General features: G+C 35.7%; 1 protein-coding gene across 1 annotated transcript in view; it reads right to left on the reverse strand.

The window, feature by feature from the left end:
- Nucleotides 1-17,651, reverse strand: part of LOC144192933 (1-phosphatidylinositol 4,5-bisphosphate phosphodiesterase gamma-2-like) — a 30,544-nt gene that overhangs the window by 8,354 nt on the left and 4,539 nt on the right. The window contains exons 2-9 of the mRNA XM_077711777.1: nt 15,697-15,897; nt 11,775-11,897; nt 11,527-11,707; nt 10,336-10,404; nt 10,127-10,236; nt 9,951-10,047; nt 9,804-9,876; nt 9,450-9,622 (exon numbers count right to left, since the gene is read on the reverse strand). Of these exons, the coding sequence (XP_077567903.1) occupies nt 9,450-9,622; nt 9,804-9,876; nt 9,951-10,047; nt 10,127-10,236; nt 10,336-10,404; nt 11,527-11,707; nt 11,775-11,897; nt 15,697-15,897 (1,027 nt within the window). The remainder of the gene's footprint in view (nt 1-9,449; nt 9,623-9,803; nt 9,877-9,950; nt 10,048-10,126; nt 10,237-10,335; nt 10,405-11,526; nt 11,708-11,774; nt 11,898-15,696; nt 15,898-17,651) is intronic.

Consider the following 17,651-nt stretch of genomic DNA (forward strand, 5'->3'; position numbering starts at 1 on the left):
CCTCCGCAACACTAGAATAGTCTTGCCGCTGCGCCTCTCCAAAAGAAACCAAGGCAATTTCCCGGTCATTAGCTGGCACCAGGTAACACCCCTACCTGAGTTTCCCCACAGGCCACCACGGGATGATCCACCGTAGCTGGCCAGACGGGAAACCCTGCAGGGTTCTGTGGAAAGTGTCTGGATGATAACGCTGTGGGGGAGAGCAACGAAACCCAAATCAAGCGAGGTAATTTGTCAGCTATGGTCCTTATAGTCCGAAAAATCCGAGTCCACATCAAGGTAACAAGGTCGATTGGAGGAGGGCGAAGGAGGTTGAATTGTCTCTCATTGTCGGGAGCACAGGTAGGAAAGCTTGAGTGGGGGAAGAGGATAATAATCAGCGGGTGGATGACTGGTGAAATGTGGTCGGCGTGAGCATTGACGGCTTCTCGCTGGGTATATAGCTTGTTCGGATTGTTTTGTAAAGGGCAGTGTCGAGCGTACAAAGTAGAAAGACCCAAACACAGGGAAGCAACCAAGGAAGTGGAAGGAGTGCTCTAACAAAAACTTTAATAACTAAGTCAGAAGGGTTGTCAATAAAATAACAAGTACTTATAATCAAATAACAAAACCAAACCTGACATGGGGAAACCAGGAACATGAAACATGGCATGGCAACATAGCATAATGCAGACAAAGCAGACGATCTGACAAAGACTGTAACACAGGACTCAAATAGACAGACAGGGATTGATTAGAAAATACAAACACCTAAACACACGAGGGAAATGAAACCATTTCTACCGAAACAGCGGTTTGCTTCTTTCTGGTCCTACGAGCCTGGGAGGCAACATACCGTAGAAGTCCAGGCGCTTGGTCGACATCTGGGAAAGACTGTGACAACGGCATCTAAAACCCTTTGCGAGCCAGGTTTTTCGGAGGAGCACTTGGATTCACGACGGTTGAAGACCCATCCTACTAAAAGAGACATTTGAAGACATTTCTGGTGAGCCCACATGAATGTTTCCATGTTGCGACGGAGGCTCCAAATGCGGGGACAGAGCATTGCATGTGAAGGTCCATTTTGAGAGGTGGACTCGCATGCTGGGGACGGCGACTATAAAACCCTGTGAATACTAGTCCATAACAGGTGAGAGACTATGAAACTTAGGGCGTCGGTTTCCTGTACTGTGGTCCGCTAGTTACTTAAACTCCGAAAGTATACCAGGGAGGGTATACTTGCGTGTGTAGTGATAGCCTAAGGAAAACAAACGAAGGCTAAAGAAAAAATTACTCTCTAATTGCACACCAACTCACTTCAAAATTGGGAACTCGCATAACAAGACGGCTAGTGAAATGGATTAGATAACTTTATTCATCCCGTATTCAGGAAATTTCGTTCTCACAGTAGCAAGGGGGTGAGGATGCAGAAATAGGAAAGGCATCCAAAACAGCGTCTGCCGTGTAAAGATTAGAAATTTGTTGAAAATCAAAGCGCTTCAAGGGTTAAACACCTAAACTTATGGATAAACAAATATGGGTGTGCTGGCCAGCTTAATATCCATAAAACAATAGACCCGCAGGATAAAATATGCACTAAGCTTAGGGGTAATCTATATAAAATGGAGAAGGATCATATGATGATACAAATGATTGCTTCTTGATGGCAAAAAAAACGTTGTGATGGAAATGTTAGATGATGGAGCGGAGCGGTTGTGAGCATGTTGATAAGAGTGAGACAGCTTGTTCCACATAAAGGAGGGTGATGAGATGGGCCCGTTGTGTAAAAAAAAAGAATAGCGAGGCCTTCTCGAATGAAGGAGAATTTTTTTTTTGCACAGAGAGGTGGCGAGCACGTCGGGATGTTGGGAGGAAATTAAACAGAAATGGAGTTTCAAAACTGCTGTGTTGTGTGCTGGGTTTGTGGAGAATTGGGGCATATATCGTTTGATTGCCCAGACAAGAGGGTCTCTAAAAACAAGGGCTAAATGGCATGACTAGACGGCATGCCTGCTCAAAATGAATTGAATGAAGACTTTGAATATGGAGATGTTGAGCTAAATTTTATGGAAATACCGGCATTTGATTCGATTATACCAGAGATCTTTCGTGATTTTTTGTGAAAGGAATTCAATTGGAATTTTTGTGTGATACTGGAGCTTGTAAATCAGCATTTAAAATGGATATTGTGCTAGGAGTACACGGCGGAGGGTCTTTGTGACAATGGCAGTTAGTGTTAGTTAGTGGATAGGATACCGCCGTTTCGGAAACAGTTCCGGTTTGGTTAAGAGATCCGAATGGAGAAACGTGTAAAATGTCTGTGTTAAGAGTATACCTGAATGTCCTGTCAATTTACTGGAATGAGATGGCCTATTGCACCTTGGCTAGTGGGAATATGGTGGTTAAAAGAGGAAAATACATTAAAAAAGGGCCAATTAAATGTTTTGCAGGGTGCAACCTGCGTTTCTTTTTTTATTATACTTTAGACTTGCCAAATAATGCGCCGACTGCAGGGGGGAGCAATGTTTGCTGCGACTGTTGATTTGATTGGGACATGGGAGAGTATTGAAAACACGAACTCCCTCCATGTGAAAATGTGGTGCAAAATGACTGAGGGGCCTGATAGGGCCCATGAGATAAACATCAGCACGGGCCACTCCGGCCAACTTTGTACATGCGGCCCGTGGGTCGACCGATTGGACGGAATTAGAAACAGAACTTGGTTATATGCAGTCATTCAACGCGCAACCTGTGTACCCGGACCGCACACGTGACTAAAGTTTTTGGAGTCCTTCCGTGAAGACATTACATTAATTGGCCCTTGGTGTTCCAAAGGCAAACTGGTGTGGGCAAAAATGTTTTTTGCTATGGAATAAAGTTGTGTTTGCAGCATATTTTAAGATTATGGGGACTCGGCAAAAAAATTGTGATATGTTTGGATGTCGGATGAGGAATTAATTTATTTCATGGACTAATGGTAGTCTTCTCTAAAATGCAATACTCACAGCTAAAAAGCGACATTTCAAACATGATAATCGCTGGGGAGGAATTTTTAAACAAAGCAAAACAAAGAATGTGTGACGGATGAGTGTGTGAGAGGAGAAATCCTGCTTTTGCAGCAAGTCTAACGCTCACAGTTAGAAGCTAAGCACATGCATCCGTTAAACATTTCAGAATAAGAGCAAAACATGGTCTGCAGGAAATGGATCGTTCTGCGGTTATTTTTCGCACTTTTCAGATTTTAAACAAAATGTCTTTCAAGGTGATAGGCAATCTGTTTGGTAAAAGAAGACTATTGTTTGGTTTTGATATTGGGAATAGATCAAGATTATCATTTTTGACCATTTTGCTAATTTTGAAGTGCTCTTAATGAAAGAAAACTAACTTTTGGATGATAAAAGATTATTAATACTGTTTTGAATGGTTGGTTTGTTCAAAATACTTTGAAATTACATATTAGCTGGTTGCAGAAAGGGGGATGAGAAAATTTACAATATTAATGACATTGGTGACAATTTGTGGGACATTTATTAAACATTGAAATGTGTAATTAGGAAATGCCTAGTAGAAGGTTAGTTTCTCTAATTTAATTATTGTAGGTTTTGATTGTGTTAACAATAAGCTACAGAAAATAGCTATTAGCTTAAGTAAACATTGTATGGGGGGATTTGTAAATTAGATCTTAAGCATTAAGAATTATTTGGTCTTTAATGATATCAAACATGAAAGTAACAATGCAGAAATGGCATTCACACAAATAATAAGGTAAATTGTACCTGGCCGGTTTAGATAAAATAATTGATTTAGGATAGGCATAATTTCCCTAGGACTGAAGAGGCATGGAGTGTTTTCCAGTGCACGAAAGACACTCCCTGTTTTATCCAGAGCGGGTGAAATATGCTTTGGTCTGGGTCATATTGCTGACTATTAGGATATTTTGGATTGCATAAGCATTAAACAATTGATAATAACAAATGATGTTGCTTTCTAATGCGTTAGAGGTGTACAAATTAAGAGAACTTTATCTTAAAACTTACAGCTTTGCAATTATGGGGTTAATGCAACTGAATGTTATGCAGGGATAACGATTGGCGAGGACAATCTTAGTTAAGTGGGAAATAGACAATTCTCCAAGCTTCTAAATCTGGCTAAGAAAGATTATTTTGTCACTTTGGGTTCGACAAAATGCGTTGGCGCATGAGTTCTGGAATATTTGGGGAATATGAATCCCATTTCTAAAACTAATTCAAGGGAAATTTTGAAATAGGCTCTATTTGGAACTGGGTGCCCAAAATCTGGTGGGGCCTTTCGTTCTATGAAACAAGTGCTGGAATTATGTTCAAAAATAGCACCTCCAAATTATGAAATATCAACCTTTGAGCAATAATTTGAGTAGATGGGTTGTCTAGGAATAAATAAAATGGGCAAAACTCTGAATACGATATAAATTTGCTGCTACAAAAAAATGCAAAACTATTGCCACCTCAATTCTATGTACAAAAAACTAAACTGATAGCATTAACGGAGTTGTATAACTTAATGCAAAACATGGTGGTTAATTTTTTTTTTACAAACGGTTAAAATACTTGTGTGCGTGTGCATGTGTGTTTCAATGTGTCACAGTTTTACAGGCTTTGGTGTTTTCACAAAGATTTTCAATTGTTCCCCGCAAAAATCCATCATCGCATCCTGCCTGAAATCTGCCATCATTATCCTGTCAATGTTTTCCCTAGTGCGATTTGGTTTTGTACTTTGATTCCTAAATCTTAGTTATCTTCAAAGGTCCTGCCTAAGTTATTAATGTTTTGCTATGAGCACTATTTCCCTTGTCCTTGCTTGCTTCCCCACGATTGGGTCCTATTCCTCGTAACCTTGCCTCGACGTCTCCCTAAGCACGTAACACACTCTTCTTTGTACGTCTCTTGTTCAACAGGCTGAGATCTAAGCCCTACGAACACGAAATTATGCATCGTAACTTTGTCCTACAGTATTCTTGACAAAAACATTCTTTGCAAAGAGCAGGAAAAATAGAGATTGCTTGCTGCATGTCAAAGATGTGGAAGATGCCAATGTAATTGGACTCATGTTGGTGGGTTTAACGCTGATTGGTCTTGGTGGATCGCAGGTCTAACACTATATCAGAAGGGCATTAGCTGCACACTGAATTGCCCAAATGGTTCGAAGGCTCTGTCAGGGCTGCTGGTATTCAGATGGGGCTGTTGTAATGCAGGCTGAATTCAATAAATGACCAGGTTACTGGGATCAACCGCAAGCTGGATGCGGTGTTGGAGTTTGTACGTGAGAGGGTTGCCAACTAGACGAGATGGACAGCCTGGCATGAGAGAGGCCAGAAAAAGCATGGAATTTGACGGCATTGGACATCATGGGACGGGTGTGTAAAACATTGCATTCATATCACCAAAGTTTGCCAAAGGAGAGACCCAGCTTCCGGCAGTACTGGGCAGAAAGATAGAAAAAAGAAACCAAAAAAGATTCAAAACTGAGGGAAACAGAGAAAAAAAGTGCCTCCCATGGCACGAGTCTGGGTGTGTCGATACGGATTGGAAGGTCTCCTGGGGAGTCCTTTGCGGGTCACCACTAGAAGGTTCCGATATCGGTCCCGCTGTTGTTGTTGTTGGCTTTATACTGTGAAGACGATTAGCAAATTCAATGGCTCCGACCATGTTGTCGTCGTTCTACTGTTGGACTCTCCTTCTGAGTAGCTCCATGCAGTTTGTTGACATCCTATCATCATCCCAAGTTCACAGCTGTATCTTGAGCACAAATTCCTCATAATTATGGTTCATTTTTTTTATTCATTGGAGGCGGTGTGTCTTAGTCCGCATGAGAAAACATTGGTTTTTATTTATTGGCAGCATAAAGATTGCCACAACATGCGTGGATCCACAGAGGGGAAGAGAGTTCTAGTTTGTCACCCTCTTAACCGCACGTTGGAAACCATTAACATTGACATGTTTTCCTTCTATGTGAATTACCAGACCTTTTCGAATATATGCTTCATTTGTCGCTAAAAAATGATGAGTGAATACAGGGTATGGCTTATATGCGCACACATTAGACATGACATGCATGAAATTGAAAGGTGACAAAGACGAAATACTATGACGCAGGACAAAGTGGCCGATACGGTCCTTTATTTCAAAATAGAGAAAAGATAAAGATAAAACGCTAAACAAACTTTATTTTGAGATCTAACAATGAAATTCAAGAAAAAAAATTATCGGTATCTTGGATAAAACGTGAATAAACTAACATATTTATGCCTGCCATTGCTCGCTCAGAGCGCCGCCATCTTACCTTTTACCAGTAGTTACTTGTCCAGACCAGACAGGCGACAAGGCATGACTAATCTCTGTTTTGAACTGTCAAATACCACAATCTCTCGCATAGTCAGCGATGCTGGAGTAGCCATTTTGGTCAGTGACGTTGGTATTAGTGCCCTTTTATCTTATCTATAGATTTAGTGTCTTTTGTGTCTTTAAGCGTTTCACTTGAGGTGACCTTCTAACAATGTGAAAGATGTGTCCAAGTCCCTCTGTCTGCTATTTTCAAAGCTGTCCGTGTGGTTAGCAGCACTTGGTAGGGAGCTTTCCACTTTGGGTTGTGCCAGTGTTTCTTTTTTATGCTGCACCCATGCCCTGGCACCACCACTGGTTGATCTTGCTCCTGTTGAGAAACTCATTCTCCTTCTGGTAACTTAAGTTCACACCTTTTCTCTAATGTTGTTTTCATGTAATATGCCAAATTAGCTTCATCACCCAATTCCCTTTGTGTTGTGAATAATTGTAATTTATATGGTACCCCAAACATAATTTCATAAGGTGTCAACACAGTGGGTGTTTGACGAGAGATGCCATTCCCACTGTTGAGACATGAGTTTTCCCATGGTTCAATATGACCAACAAAGTTTTTTGTAAAATAGTTTGTTTCATGAGAATGAATAAAATAAAGCTGTAAGGAAGTTTTATTAAGAAAATTAGGATTGAGTAAATGTACAATAAACAGGGGGATGATACGTTTAGCTAGTATTATTGTCATATTTGTATCATTTATCAGTGTTATTCTACATCTACTACCAAGTATAAATGATTCATCAGCGCTGAAGCTTGCATACAACGTCTTTCCGCTTGCTGTGAACCCAGCTATGGGGACAGACCTTTGGATATCCTTTCTATCTACTGGGCAGGGGTGAGACATTCTGGGAGGCTGTCCAGGACGTACGAGAAGTGATTCCAGTAAAAGATGTGATCTCAACGATTGTTTATGCCACAAGACTGAGACTGTTTGATGGAAACCAGATGCTCTGATTTGGAGAGGCCACACCCACATCTCTAATTTGTACACACGTTCATTTTGCAAGCAATAATAGGGGACCACAACTTGAAAGAATATGGAAGAACCACGAAAAAAGATAGATGCAGTGCTTCCACTCAACAGAAAGAGAGTGTTGTCTCCTTGTTTAGGATGCTTTACAGATGTCAAATTGTTGAACTTGACACTAGGATTTTTAAAAATGTTGTCTTAAAAAACTGTTAGGTTTATCATTATTATATATTTGCTTGTGATATAATCATTATATATGTGCTTGCAGTGAAGAACGCTTTGCCTTATTTTGTATATTAAACACTACATATATTAACGCTTTGCTTATTAGGAATGTTAGAACGTTTTGCTTATTTTAGATATTAAACATTACATATATTGAAGAGTTATCAATATATATATATATATATATATATATATATATATATATATATATATATATATATATATATATATATATATATATATATATATATATATATATATATATATATATATATATATATATATATATATATATATATATATATATATATTCTTGCAATGAAGAACGCTTTGCTTATTAGGAGTGTTAGGTTCATCATTATTATAAAGGTGACATTAATACAATGGAGTTTTAACACATCTCTTGCAAAATATATATTTGCTTGTGATATAATCATTATATATGTGCTTGCAGTGAAGAACGCTTTGCCTTATTTTGTATATTAAACACTACATATATTAACGCTTTGCTTATTAGGAATGTTAGAACGTTTTGCTTATTTTAGATATTAAACATTACATATATTGAAGAGTTATCAATATATATATATATATAGTATATATATATATATACATATATATATATATATATATATATATATATATATATATATATATATATATATATATATATATATATATATATATATATATATATATATATATATATATATATATATATATATATATATATATATATATATATATTCTTGCAATGAAGAACGCTTTGCTTATTAGGAGTGTTAGGTTCATCATTATTATAAAGGTGACATTAATACAATGGAGTTTTAACACATCTCTTGCAAAAGTTATGCTTACTCCAAGGTTAACCAAAACACCTTTGGAGGTCACTTGTCCTTCACACCTGGACTTCTCGAGACTAGGGTTCAACAACAAGCTCTTGGGAACTGTGGACTAGTTTGGGGAAACGTGGCTCCTCAAGATGGTCGGCAACAACACTCTCTCGGGAAGATTCGACAGACCGACAATAGTTTTGAGAACTGAGACAAATTGTTATGAAACACTAAGTACTGTTTAGACTTCTGTTATGCATGTTACTTAACACTGATGAATATTTTAGCAAAGGAGACACCGGGGTCTTCAGAATCATCTGACCGGAGGCGCGTGTGGATGGATTCTCTTCTTGCAAGAATAAATAGATATGATCTCAGATGCCTCCATTAATGAAAGTTGAATTTGGGAGTACGTATTGGTGAATCTATCAAATACATTATTGATAATTATTGTTTTTCCACTCTTAACATGCACCTACATAACTCAAGTTTGAGTGAAATACTAGTAGTATTGATGACTGATGACAAATGATATTATTGTTGGCTGCTAAAAGACAATGAAACAGTTCATTGTCCAATCATTCAGGAGTTGTCCTTTCTACAAATGAACATTTGAAAATATATACAATGCCTGTTGACGTCAGGAGACAGATATGTAACAAAGATGCAAATTGTATCAAAGGTCATGCTGTGGAATGTAGACAAAACTATATCTTTGGATCACTACTACAGTAAACGTATCTTTGTGGAGTCTAGGTACGTATAAAAAGATTAATCAGTGCCTATGCTGCCTTAGAAAACTGTCCCCTCCATGTTGAGAGAAAGATCCTCACTATGATTTACAGATGTTTATTTAGTATCTATTTTAGCCAGGTGCAGTGTTTCTGTAACCTGCCTCTAAAAAATAAAAACACACTAAATCAGGTTTTAACTATAGGGCAGTCATAGCTCAAAGTACAATCTGTCTACAGTAACAGAGAAGAGCAATGCAGCCAATTTGGTTGAGCTTAAACCTGAAAAGAATATTTCAAAATTTCTCATCTAAATATTTAAAATAGAAATACTTGCCCCTTGCTGTTTATTGAATTGCTTGCTCATTTCTCTTTGAGTGATGCCCCATGCCACTTTATACCATTCATACAGCTCCTCCAAAGACTCTGCAGCCAAGTCAAAATGCAGTTTGTCCTCTTGTATGTTCTGCAGTGTCAGAACATGTAGCTTTCCATTTTTACCATTTTTTACTGAAATTAGAGGACATTTAGGATTTTTAGTCTTTAGATTATTTCCATTAGAAATTCATTCACAATTGATTAAAGTGGATTTTAAATCTTAGTTTAGTACAATTTGCTCCCTCCCTCTATATTTCTAAATTATTCAACATTAACAAGCAAAGTGTAAGAAGGGAAAATACATTGTACTCACAGTTTTGTATGATGCACTTGGATATATCCACCACACCCTTACATAGTTCACCCAAAGGATTGTCTTCTATTTCCTATTTTAATTTAGGTTACAAACACATGTGGCATTGCATTGGTCACTTAAAATATGATGTTAAATGTCTTTTACCTGGGGTCCAATATCAGGTTTTGCATTGTAAGACACTTCCTCAACATAATTGGATGGAAAAAAGAGCTGCACATTTCCACCATGGTCACCTTTCCACCTAAAATCGTGAACACGTTTTTGTTTTTGTGTATTTTTGCATTTGATTATGTTAACCAACAATTTGCAAATTGACTCACCACCCATCATTGTCTTTTGATACATTATGTATCAAAGCCCCTTTATTGAAGCTCAGTTCATCAGGCCTCATAGCCTGGTAGCTGTAAACAGCTTTAACAGTGCTCTTTGGCTAGAAGAAGACAAACAAAACAAATATGAAATACACTCACCCTATTGTGATCCAAACACATAAAAAAAATGATATGCGTACAGTGTTTAGTGTACATACCAGTAATAATTCAATCTCATTGGGTTCCACATATGTTTTCATTTCATAGAGTAAGGCAGAGTCGTTATCCTGTGAAAAAAAGGCCAAAATCCAATCCAAAACTAATTTGTAGTTGTTTTTTCCACATTTTACAACTTACTGTGTTGTTACTCCATCCACTCAACTAAAATATAATTTCTAGAAACAGGGGTGGGGGGGGGACCAGCCAGCAATGCCTACGCTGTCACACACATGGAACTAGTTGTTACGATACGCAGCAGAAGGAGCAACACCTCGGTACTGCCGGAGGTCTGGAGCTGGACAAAAGTGCCAACCATTCCATCGTGGGATGGGATGGAAGAGCTGTCGTCTCCTACAAGCAACGGAGTCAAGGTTTTCTGCCCTGCGGCTGTTTTCTTCAGCTTCAGACTACTGAGTAACTGTGCGGATAAGCTTGCAAGAGCGACTCTGCATATTCTCCACTTTGGTCACAGTCTGCAGAAGTTCCCCATCTCGTGGAAGACTTCCTGTGTGTGGTTCCAGTTTTTGCCCAACTTTACAATGTCTTTTTGAGTCCAATTCAGCTACCGCAACCAAATTGGCGCTGTTTAAGAGGCAGCCGGTGGCTGCGGTAACTCCGTCCACTCTTGTTTTTTGTGTTTTTGCTGCTTTTATGTTTTAATGATTTGATGATTACATTTACTTCGATTTGCTTTGTACTTTGTGCTTTTGCTTTGCTGTTCTGTGGGGTTCCAGTTTTTGTCCAACTTTACAACGTCTTTTTGAGTCCGATTCAGTTACCGCAACCAAAATGGCGCTGTTTAAGCGGCAGCCGGCGGCCACTGTAGCTTTGTCCACTCTTGTTCGTTTTGTGTTTTGCTGCTTTTATGTTTTAATGATTTGATGATTCCATTTACTTTGATTTGCTTTGTGATTTGTGCTTTTGCTTTGCTGTTTATTCTGTCTAATCACCCTCTTGCTACTGCCACAATGTAATTTCCCGAATACGGGATAAATAAAGTTATCCAATCCAATCCAATAATTCTAAAAATCAACACCAGCTGAGAGCAATTCCGTACATGCAGGGTAACTGTTTATATACTGAAATTTTAAAAATGTGTTGACAAACATAATATAAAAGCTTAGCTGACTAAATAACAAATGCTCACAAAATAACTTGAAATATTTTCACTTATTTTCTTTTGAACTTACAGTACTGAAGCGAGCTACAAGGTCTGGGGTGACTGGGTATCGTAGCTTGGTCTTGCGATATAGTGGTTTCTTCTTAAAGTAGTTTACCATCTCCACAAGGCTTTCAAATTCAGTTGTTGTACCGAGCAAGTAGACATTGCCTTCCTTCTGAATTCGACAGTGTTTCACCTTGCCATCACCTCTGAGAAAAGGAGAATTATATTTTTGTAGAAAATCAGTCTACTGAAGTAAATTTCCGATATACGTGCCTGAAAGTGATAGCAAAAGATTCAGGTTCTCCCTCCCTCTGTCGAACAAGGAATGCTCCATCTCTAGGAATTTTAAGCAAATATTCTTCAGCTTCACCTCTGCTCAGGTTTCTGTAAAACCATCTAAAAAAAATACAATACCGATGCCAATGTTAAACGAAAATGAACATTGATAGTAAGTAATTTAAATTTGAAATCTTAATGTTTTATAATTATACATCTCAGTTCAACTGTTACAACAAAAACCTGATAATGGAACAAGGAAGTCCAGGCTTTTGTATAAGTATTCCGCAAAGAGGTTATAATGTTAGAAAATCTACTAATACAGAAGGAGAAGTCGATGCCCACTGAGGGTGGAGGTTTTTGTACAAACTGGTCCATCCGTTAACCTTAAACCAAGGATATTTCTGCTGAAACAACCAGGTCCTAATTGCACACAACTGGTTACACTTGTATGACATGAAAATGGTGTAACAGTGTCCACATGATGATTTTAAATGAAAATCTGAATCCACTGTGGCCTTTGGTGGAATACTATTTCAAAATATATCTTATAGCAATAACTATTACATAAATTAGACAGAAAACTGACTTTTGGCTTGTTCCCTCAGGGGTTGCCACAGCTAAATAGTGAATCAGCATGATTGATTAGTACATTTAAAATCACAGTATTTATTCATATATAAGCCACCCGCTTGTATAAACCGCACCCTTAAAATTGCCTTATTTTTACCAGCATATATATATATATATATATATATATATATATATATATATATATATATATATATATATATATATATATATATATATATATATATATATATATATATATATATATATATATATATATATATATATATATATATATATATATATATATATATATATATATATATATATATATATATATATATATATATATATATATATATATATATATATATATATATATATATATATATATATATATATATATATATATATATATATATATATATATATATATATATATATATATATATATATATATATATATATATATATATATATATATATATATATATATATATATATATATATATATATATATATATATATATATATATATATATATATATATATATATATATATATATATATATATATATATATATATATATATATATATATATATATATATATATATATATATATATATATATATATATATATATATATATATATATATATATATATATATATATATATATATATATATATATATATATATATATATATATATATATATATATATATATATATATATATATATATATATATATATATATATATATATATATATATATATATATATATATATATATATATATATATATATATATATATATATATATATATATATATATATATATATATATATATATATATATATATATATATATATATATATATATATATATATATATATATATATATATATATATATATATATATATATATATATATATATATATATATATATATATATATATATATATATATATATATATATATATATATATATATATATATATATATATATATATATATATATATATATATATATATATATATATATATATATATATATATATATATATATATATATATATATATATATATATATATATATATATATATATATATATATATATATATATATATATATATATATATATATATATATATATATATATATATATATATATATATATATATATATATATATATATATATATATATATATATATATATATATATATATATATATATATATATATATATATATATATATATATATATATATATATATATATATATATATATATATATATATATATATATATATATATATATATATATATATATATATATATATATATATATATATATATATATATATATATATATATATATATATATATATATATATATATATATATATATATATATATATATATATATATATATATATATATATATATATATATATATATATATATATATATATATATATATATATATATATATATATATATATATATATATATATATATATATATATATATATATATATATATATATATATATATATATATATATATATATATATATATATATATATATATATATACGCGCAGTGACTGCTGGGATACATAGTCCCTTTGTTAATACACCCAGGTTTACGGCTGTAATAACTTCTCAATAATATGTATAATGCAGCTTTCTTTTTTTTCTAGCTACCTGACAGGTGATCAACTTCGTAGCGAGTCTTCCACTGAGGCTTATGTACGGTGTCTCCGCCCGGGATGTCGCTGTGTTGAAAGTCAGTATATTCTCTACTTTGACTCTTTCATATCGAAGTTACACTACAATTGTGCTGTTTTTGTCTTAAATACAGTGGATTGCTGGGAAGGACCTGGAGAGCCAATCATTTATTATTGTTGGACAAGGACTACCAAAATCAAGTTTAAAGATGTGGTTAAAGTCATCAATCAGCACGCTTTTGTATCCTCAGACTAAGTGTGACATAAACTGTATTTATTCATCTTCTGAACCTCTTTATTCTGACAAGGGCTGCAGGGGGTCCTGGAGCCAATCCCAGGCCACGAGTAGACACAACCATTAATGCTCACATTCATATGTAGGGGCAATTTAGTGTCCAACCAGCCTAGCATGAATGTTTTTGGAACGTGGGAGAAAACCAGAGTAACTGGAGAAAACCACTCATTCGCTGGGCCGCTACATAAATGTTACTTCTTCAGTACGATCTTGAAACTTTTGCCTTAATATTACAATCCGTGCAGGTTCCTGTCCGAATTGAGTAAAATTATTTGTTATTCTCTTTTATGTCACTTAGTCGGGTTTGCAAGATAATATGCCTTGAAAATGCACCAAATTGAATTGAATTGCATTTAATACTCAATTGTCTAAATATGAAATTTAAAAAATCACCATGAAGTGAACAAATAACAATAACAAACAGTCAAACAAATAATAAATACCGTATTCTCTCGCAATTAAGCCGCCTCCGCGTATAAGCCACAACCTTAAAATTGCTTTAAAATTGTTGAATTTTACAATTTCTCGCGTATAAGTCGCCCCCTGATTTCTAGTTTACACCTCATATTCATGGTTATTAATAGTGAGTACAAATGTGTTACTTTTAAGGGAAAATCTTATGAAAAATGTGTGGCATTTCTGAGATACTGTATGAATCAAAAGCACATTATTCGAGTCAATATCATAAGGAAGTTATATGCCTGTCATTGTAAATGCAAAATATCAAATTATTCAATTTGAAAAGGGAAAAAAGTCTATCTTGATGAGAACCTGATGCTTTCTAATTACAGAAAATCCAACTTTCTAAGGCAGAAGTTTAAGATGTTGTGGCAGCCATATTATTTCTAATGTCAAAATACCTCAATTATTTCAAATGTTCACATTAATCCAATAGTTTTGGAACAAAAAAGTAAATCGAAAATAAATTGGGATTTTAACTAGTTTTAGACGGCACAGCCCTAGGTAAGATGGCTGCCTGGGACCTAGGTAAGATGGCCATGCCCCGACCGAGCAGTGACGGGAACATGTTTTTCACGTTTTTTTGCAAGATAGGTACTTATGTTCTTTAATTTCATTCATAAACACTATTTTGAAATAAATGAAAGTATTGGTGGCATTCGCTTGTGTCATGACACAACTGCACTATTTTGTCGTGACGTCGTGTTATGGCGCCTTCAACATGCAGTTTTTTTGCATTTCATGTTTTTGATTCAGTCATCATATTTTTGTCCGAAAAAGTGGCTTATATACGAGTAAATACGTTACATTGAGTAAATACAGTATGTTTTTACTGAAATATTAGTTGTCAGGAACAAACCGTTGTTGGAGATGTGGGTTGGGATGAGGTACAGCATCTGTGAGACGCATTTCAAAGTCTTGACAGCGCAGCGGGTTCTCTCTATAGTGCTGTATGAGTGCATACACACTAGGAAACTGTAGGTTTGCAGTCAGGTAGTAGTATGTGCTTTGTCCCTCTGTACATGAACGAATACGACAATGCTGGACTCTCCCACTGCGCCTGATAAACATTTGTGGACAAGGGGTTCCAGACTATAACTAAAGAAAAAAAATTCACACACACGGCCAGGCAGGGACTCGATTCCCTCTGGTGGCGCTATGTGTTTATACAATGTTTTGAGTTATATGTGTATTTAGTTCATTTTCTTTCTAGATATTTCACAATAGAAACAGTGTAGTGCAATTTTGACCTTAGAAATTACGTCAGGACATGAAAGAGTGGTCATATGTCCAACACAGAGCAGCATTCGACGGATAGAGGTGAACCATGGCCGATGGAAGACTTCGCGTGGTGAACGTGAAGCCATCGGGAAAAGGGAACATGGGTCGGCTATCCCCGGAAGAAACGAGGTCCTGTGTTTTCCAGAATTTCGGCTTGGCATTGTCGGCCGCATGAATAGCGCCCGACTCGCTTTGGCACTGGTACAAGGCAGCACATGCTGCAGTCCAGTGCGGTAAAAAATCTCATCAAGATAAAGCAACAGTAAACAGACAATCCAGGTGACAAAAAATCCCACCATTGCAACGGATAACAGTTCAAACTGTATATGTTCAGCTTGTTATTTTGTTCTTTGAACTGGATAGATTGAACGGATTATTCTCTCTCCGGCTCACTCTCTCTATCTCTTTCTCCGGCTAGCTCCCTCTCCCATCGACATCGCATCTACAATCTATTTCAAATAAAGGACCATCGATGGGGCTTGCATGTTGCCAGATTTGGTGTAGCTCTTCTCGCGGTGCAACATCCAGTTCTCGCAGACTGTCAGACTTTGGCCTTGAATGGGCGTTCCAGTAGACATCGAGGGCCTGTACAAATTTGGTGCAGCCTCCTGGAATCACGGCCACATCAATCTGGAGCTTCTTCAATTGCTTCTTGGTGGCATCGCTAATGTGACAACGGAATGAGTCCTTTGCAATAAGGAGCTTGTCAAACATAGAAGAACCGATGATCTGCAGAAATTCAGAAGTGAGATTGTCATTGAAGAAAGGGCGGCCGGCCCAACAAAGATGGAGTGTATTCTTGAACTTGGTCACAACCTCTTTAATTGGTCGCTTGTTCTTGAGTAGGACGTACTTAAATCCGTCGGATCGAGCGATCAGTATGACAGTAACGTGTAACTTGTCATGAACAGCAGTCTTACGGGGACCTCTCGGACTCCATTATTCTCAACGGTAAGACTGCTCGAGTAATCCATGTAAACGGCTGTCTGGTCGGCAGCAAAAATGTATGTAAAGTTGGAGGTGCAACGGCTCTGTTCGACGAACAATAAGGAATTCAAGATCTTCTTAGCATACTCATACGGAGGCTATTTCTGAGTAGTCGTCGGGCGGCGTGAGATCAAGTTGTGGCGAAGCAAAAACTTATCCAGTCAGCCATTAGGCGGCTAGAAATGTTCGGCGGTCGAAAAAGTGACGCTAAGCTTCTTCTGACATTGCTGACGAACCCAGCTGATGAGCTTCTTGTCGAAATCCTTGTCCTTCAAAGGGCGTCCGGCTCCTTGGAGTAGATTGGTTGAAGAAATTGAAGACTCAGCTGAGCCTTGAGCTGTGCTTTCTGTTCTGTTTAACGTTGGATGCATGCATGAGGAACCTTTTTGGCTTTTGCAGCCTTTGATTTATTGTATTTCTTGGCATACGCAAAAACTTCCAGTTTAAAGTACATGCCGTAATTCTTCCGCTTCAAAGAGGGTGCATCCTCATATTCGGAACCGCTTGGAATGATTGCCATTTTTTGTTCTTATCGAGCTCTGCTGA

The sequence above is a fragment of the Stigmatopora nigra genome, unplaced genomic scaffold (genome assembly GCF_051989575.1).
Source record: "Stigmatopora nigra isolate UIUO_SnigA unplaced genomic scaffold, RoL_Snig_1.1 HiC_scaffold_29, whole genome shotgun sequence".
Lineage (NCBI taxonomy): Eukaryota > Metazoa > Chordata > Actinopteri > Syngnathiformes > Syngnathidae > Stigmatopora > Stigmatopora nigra.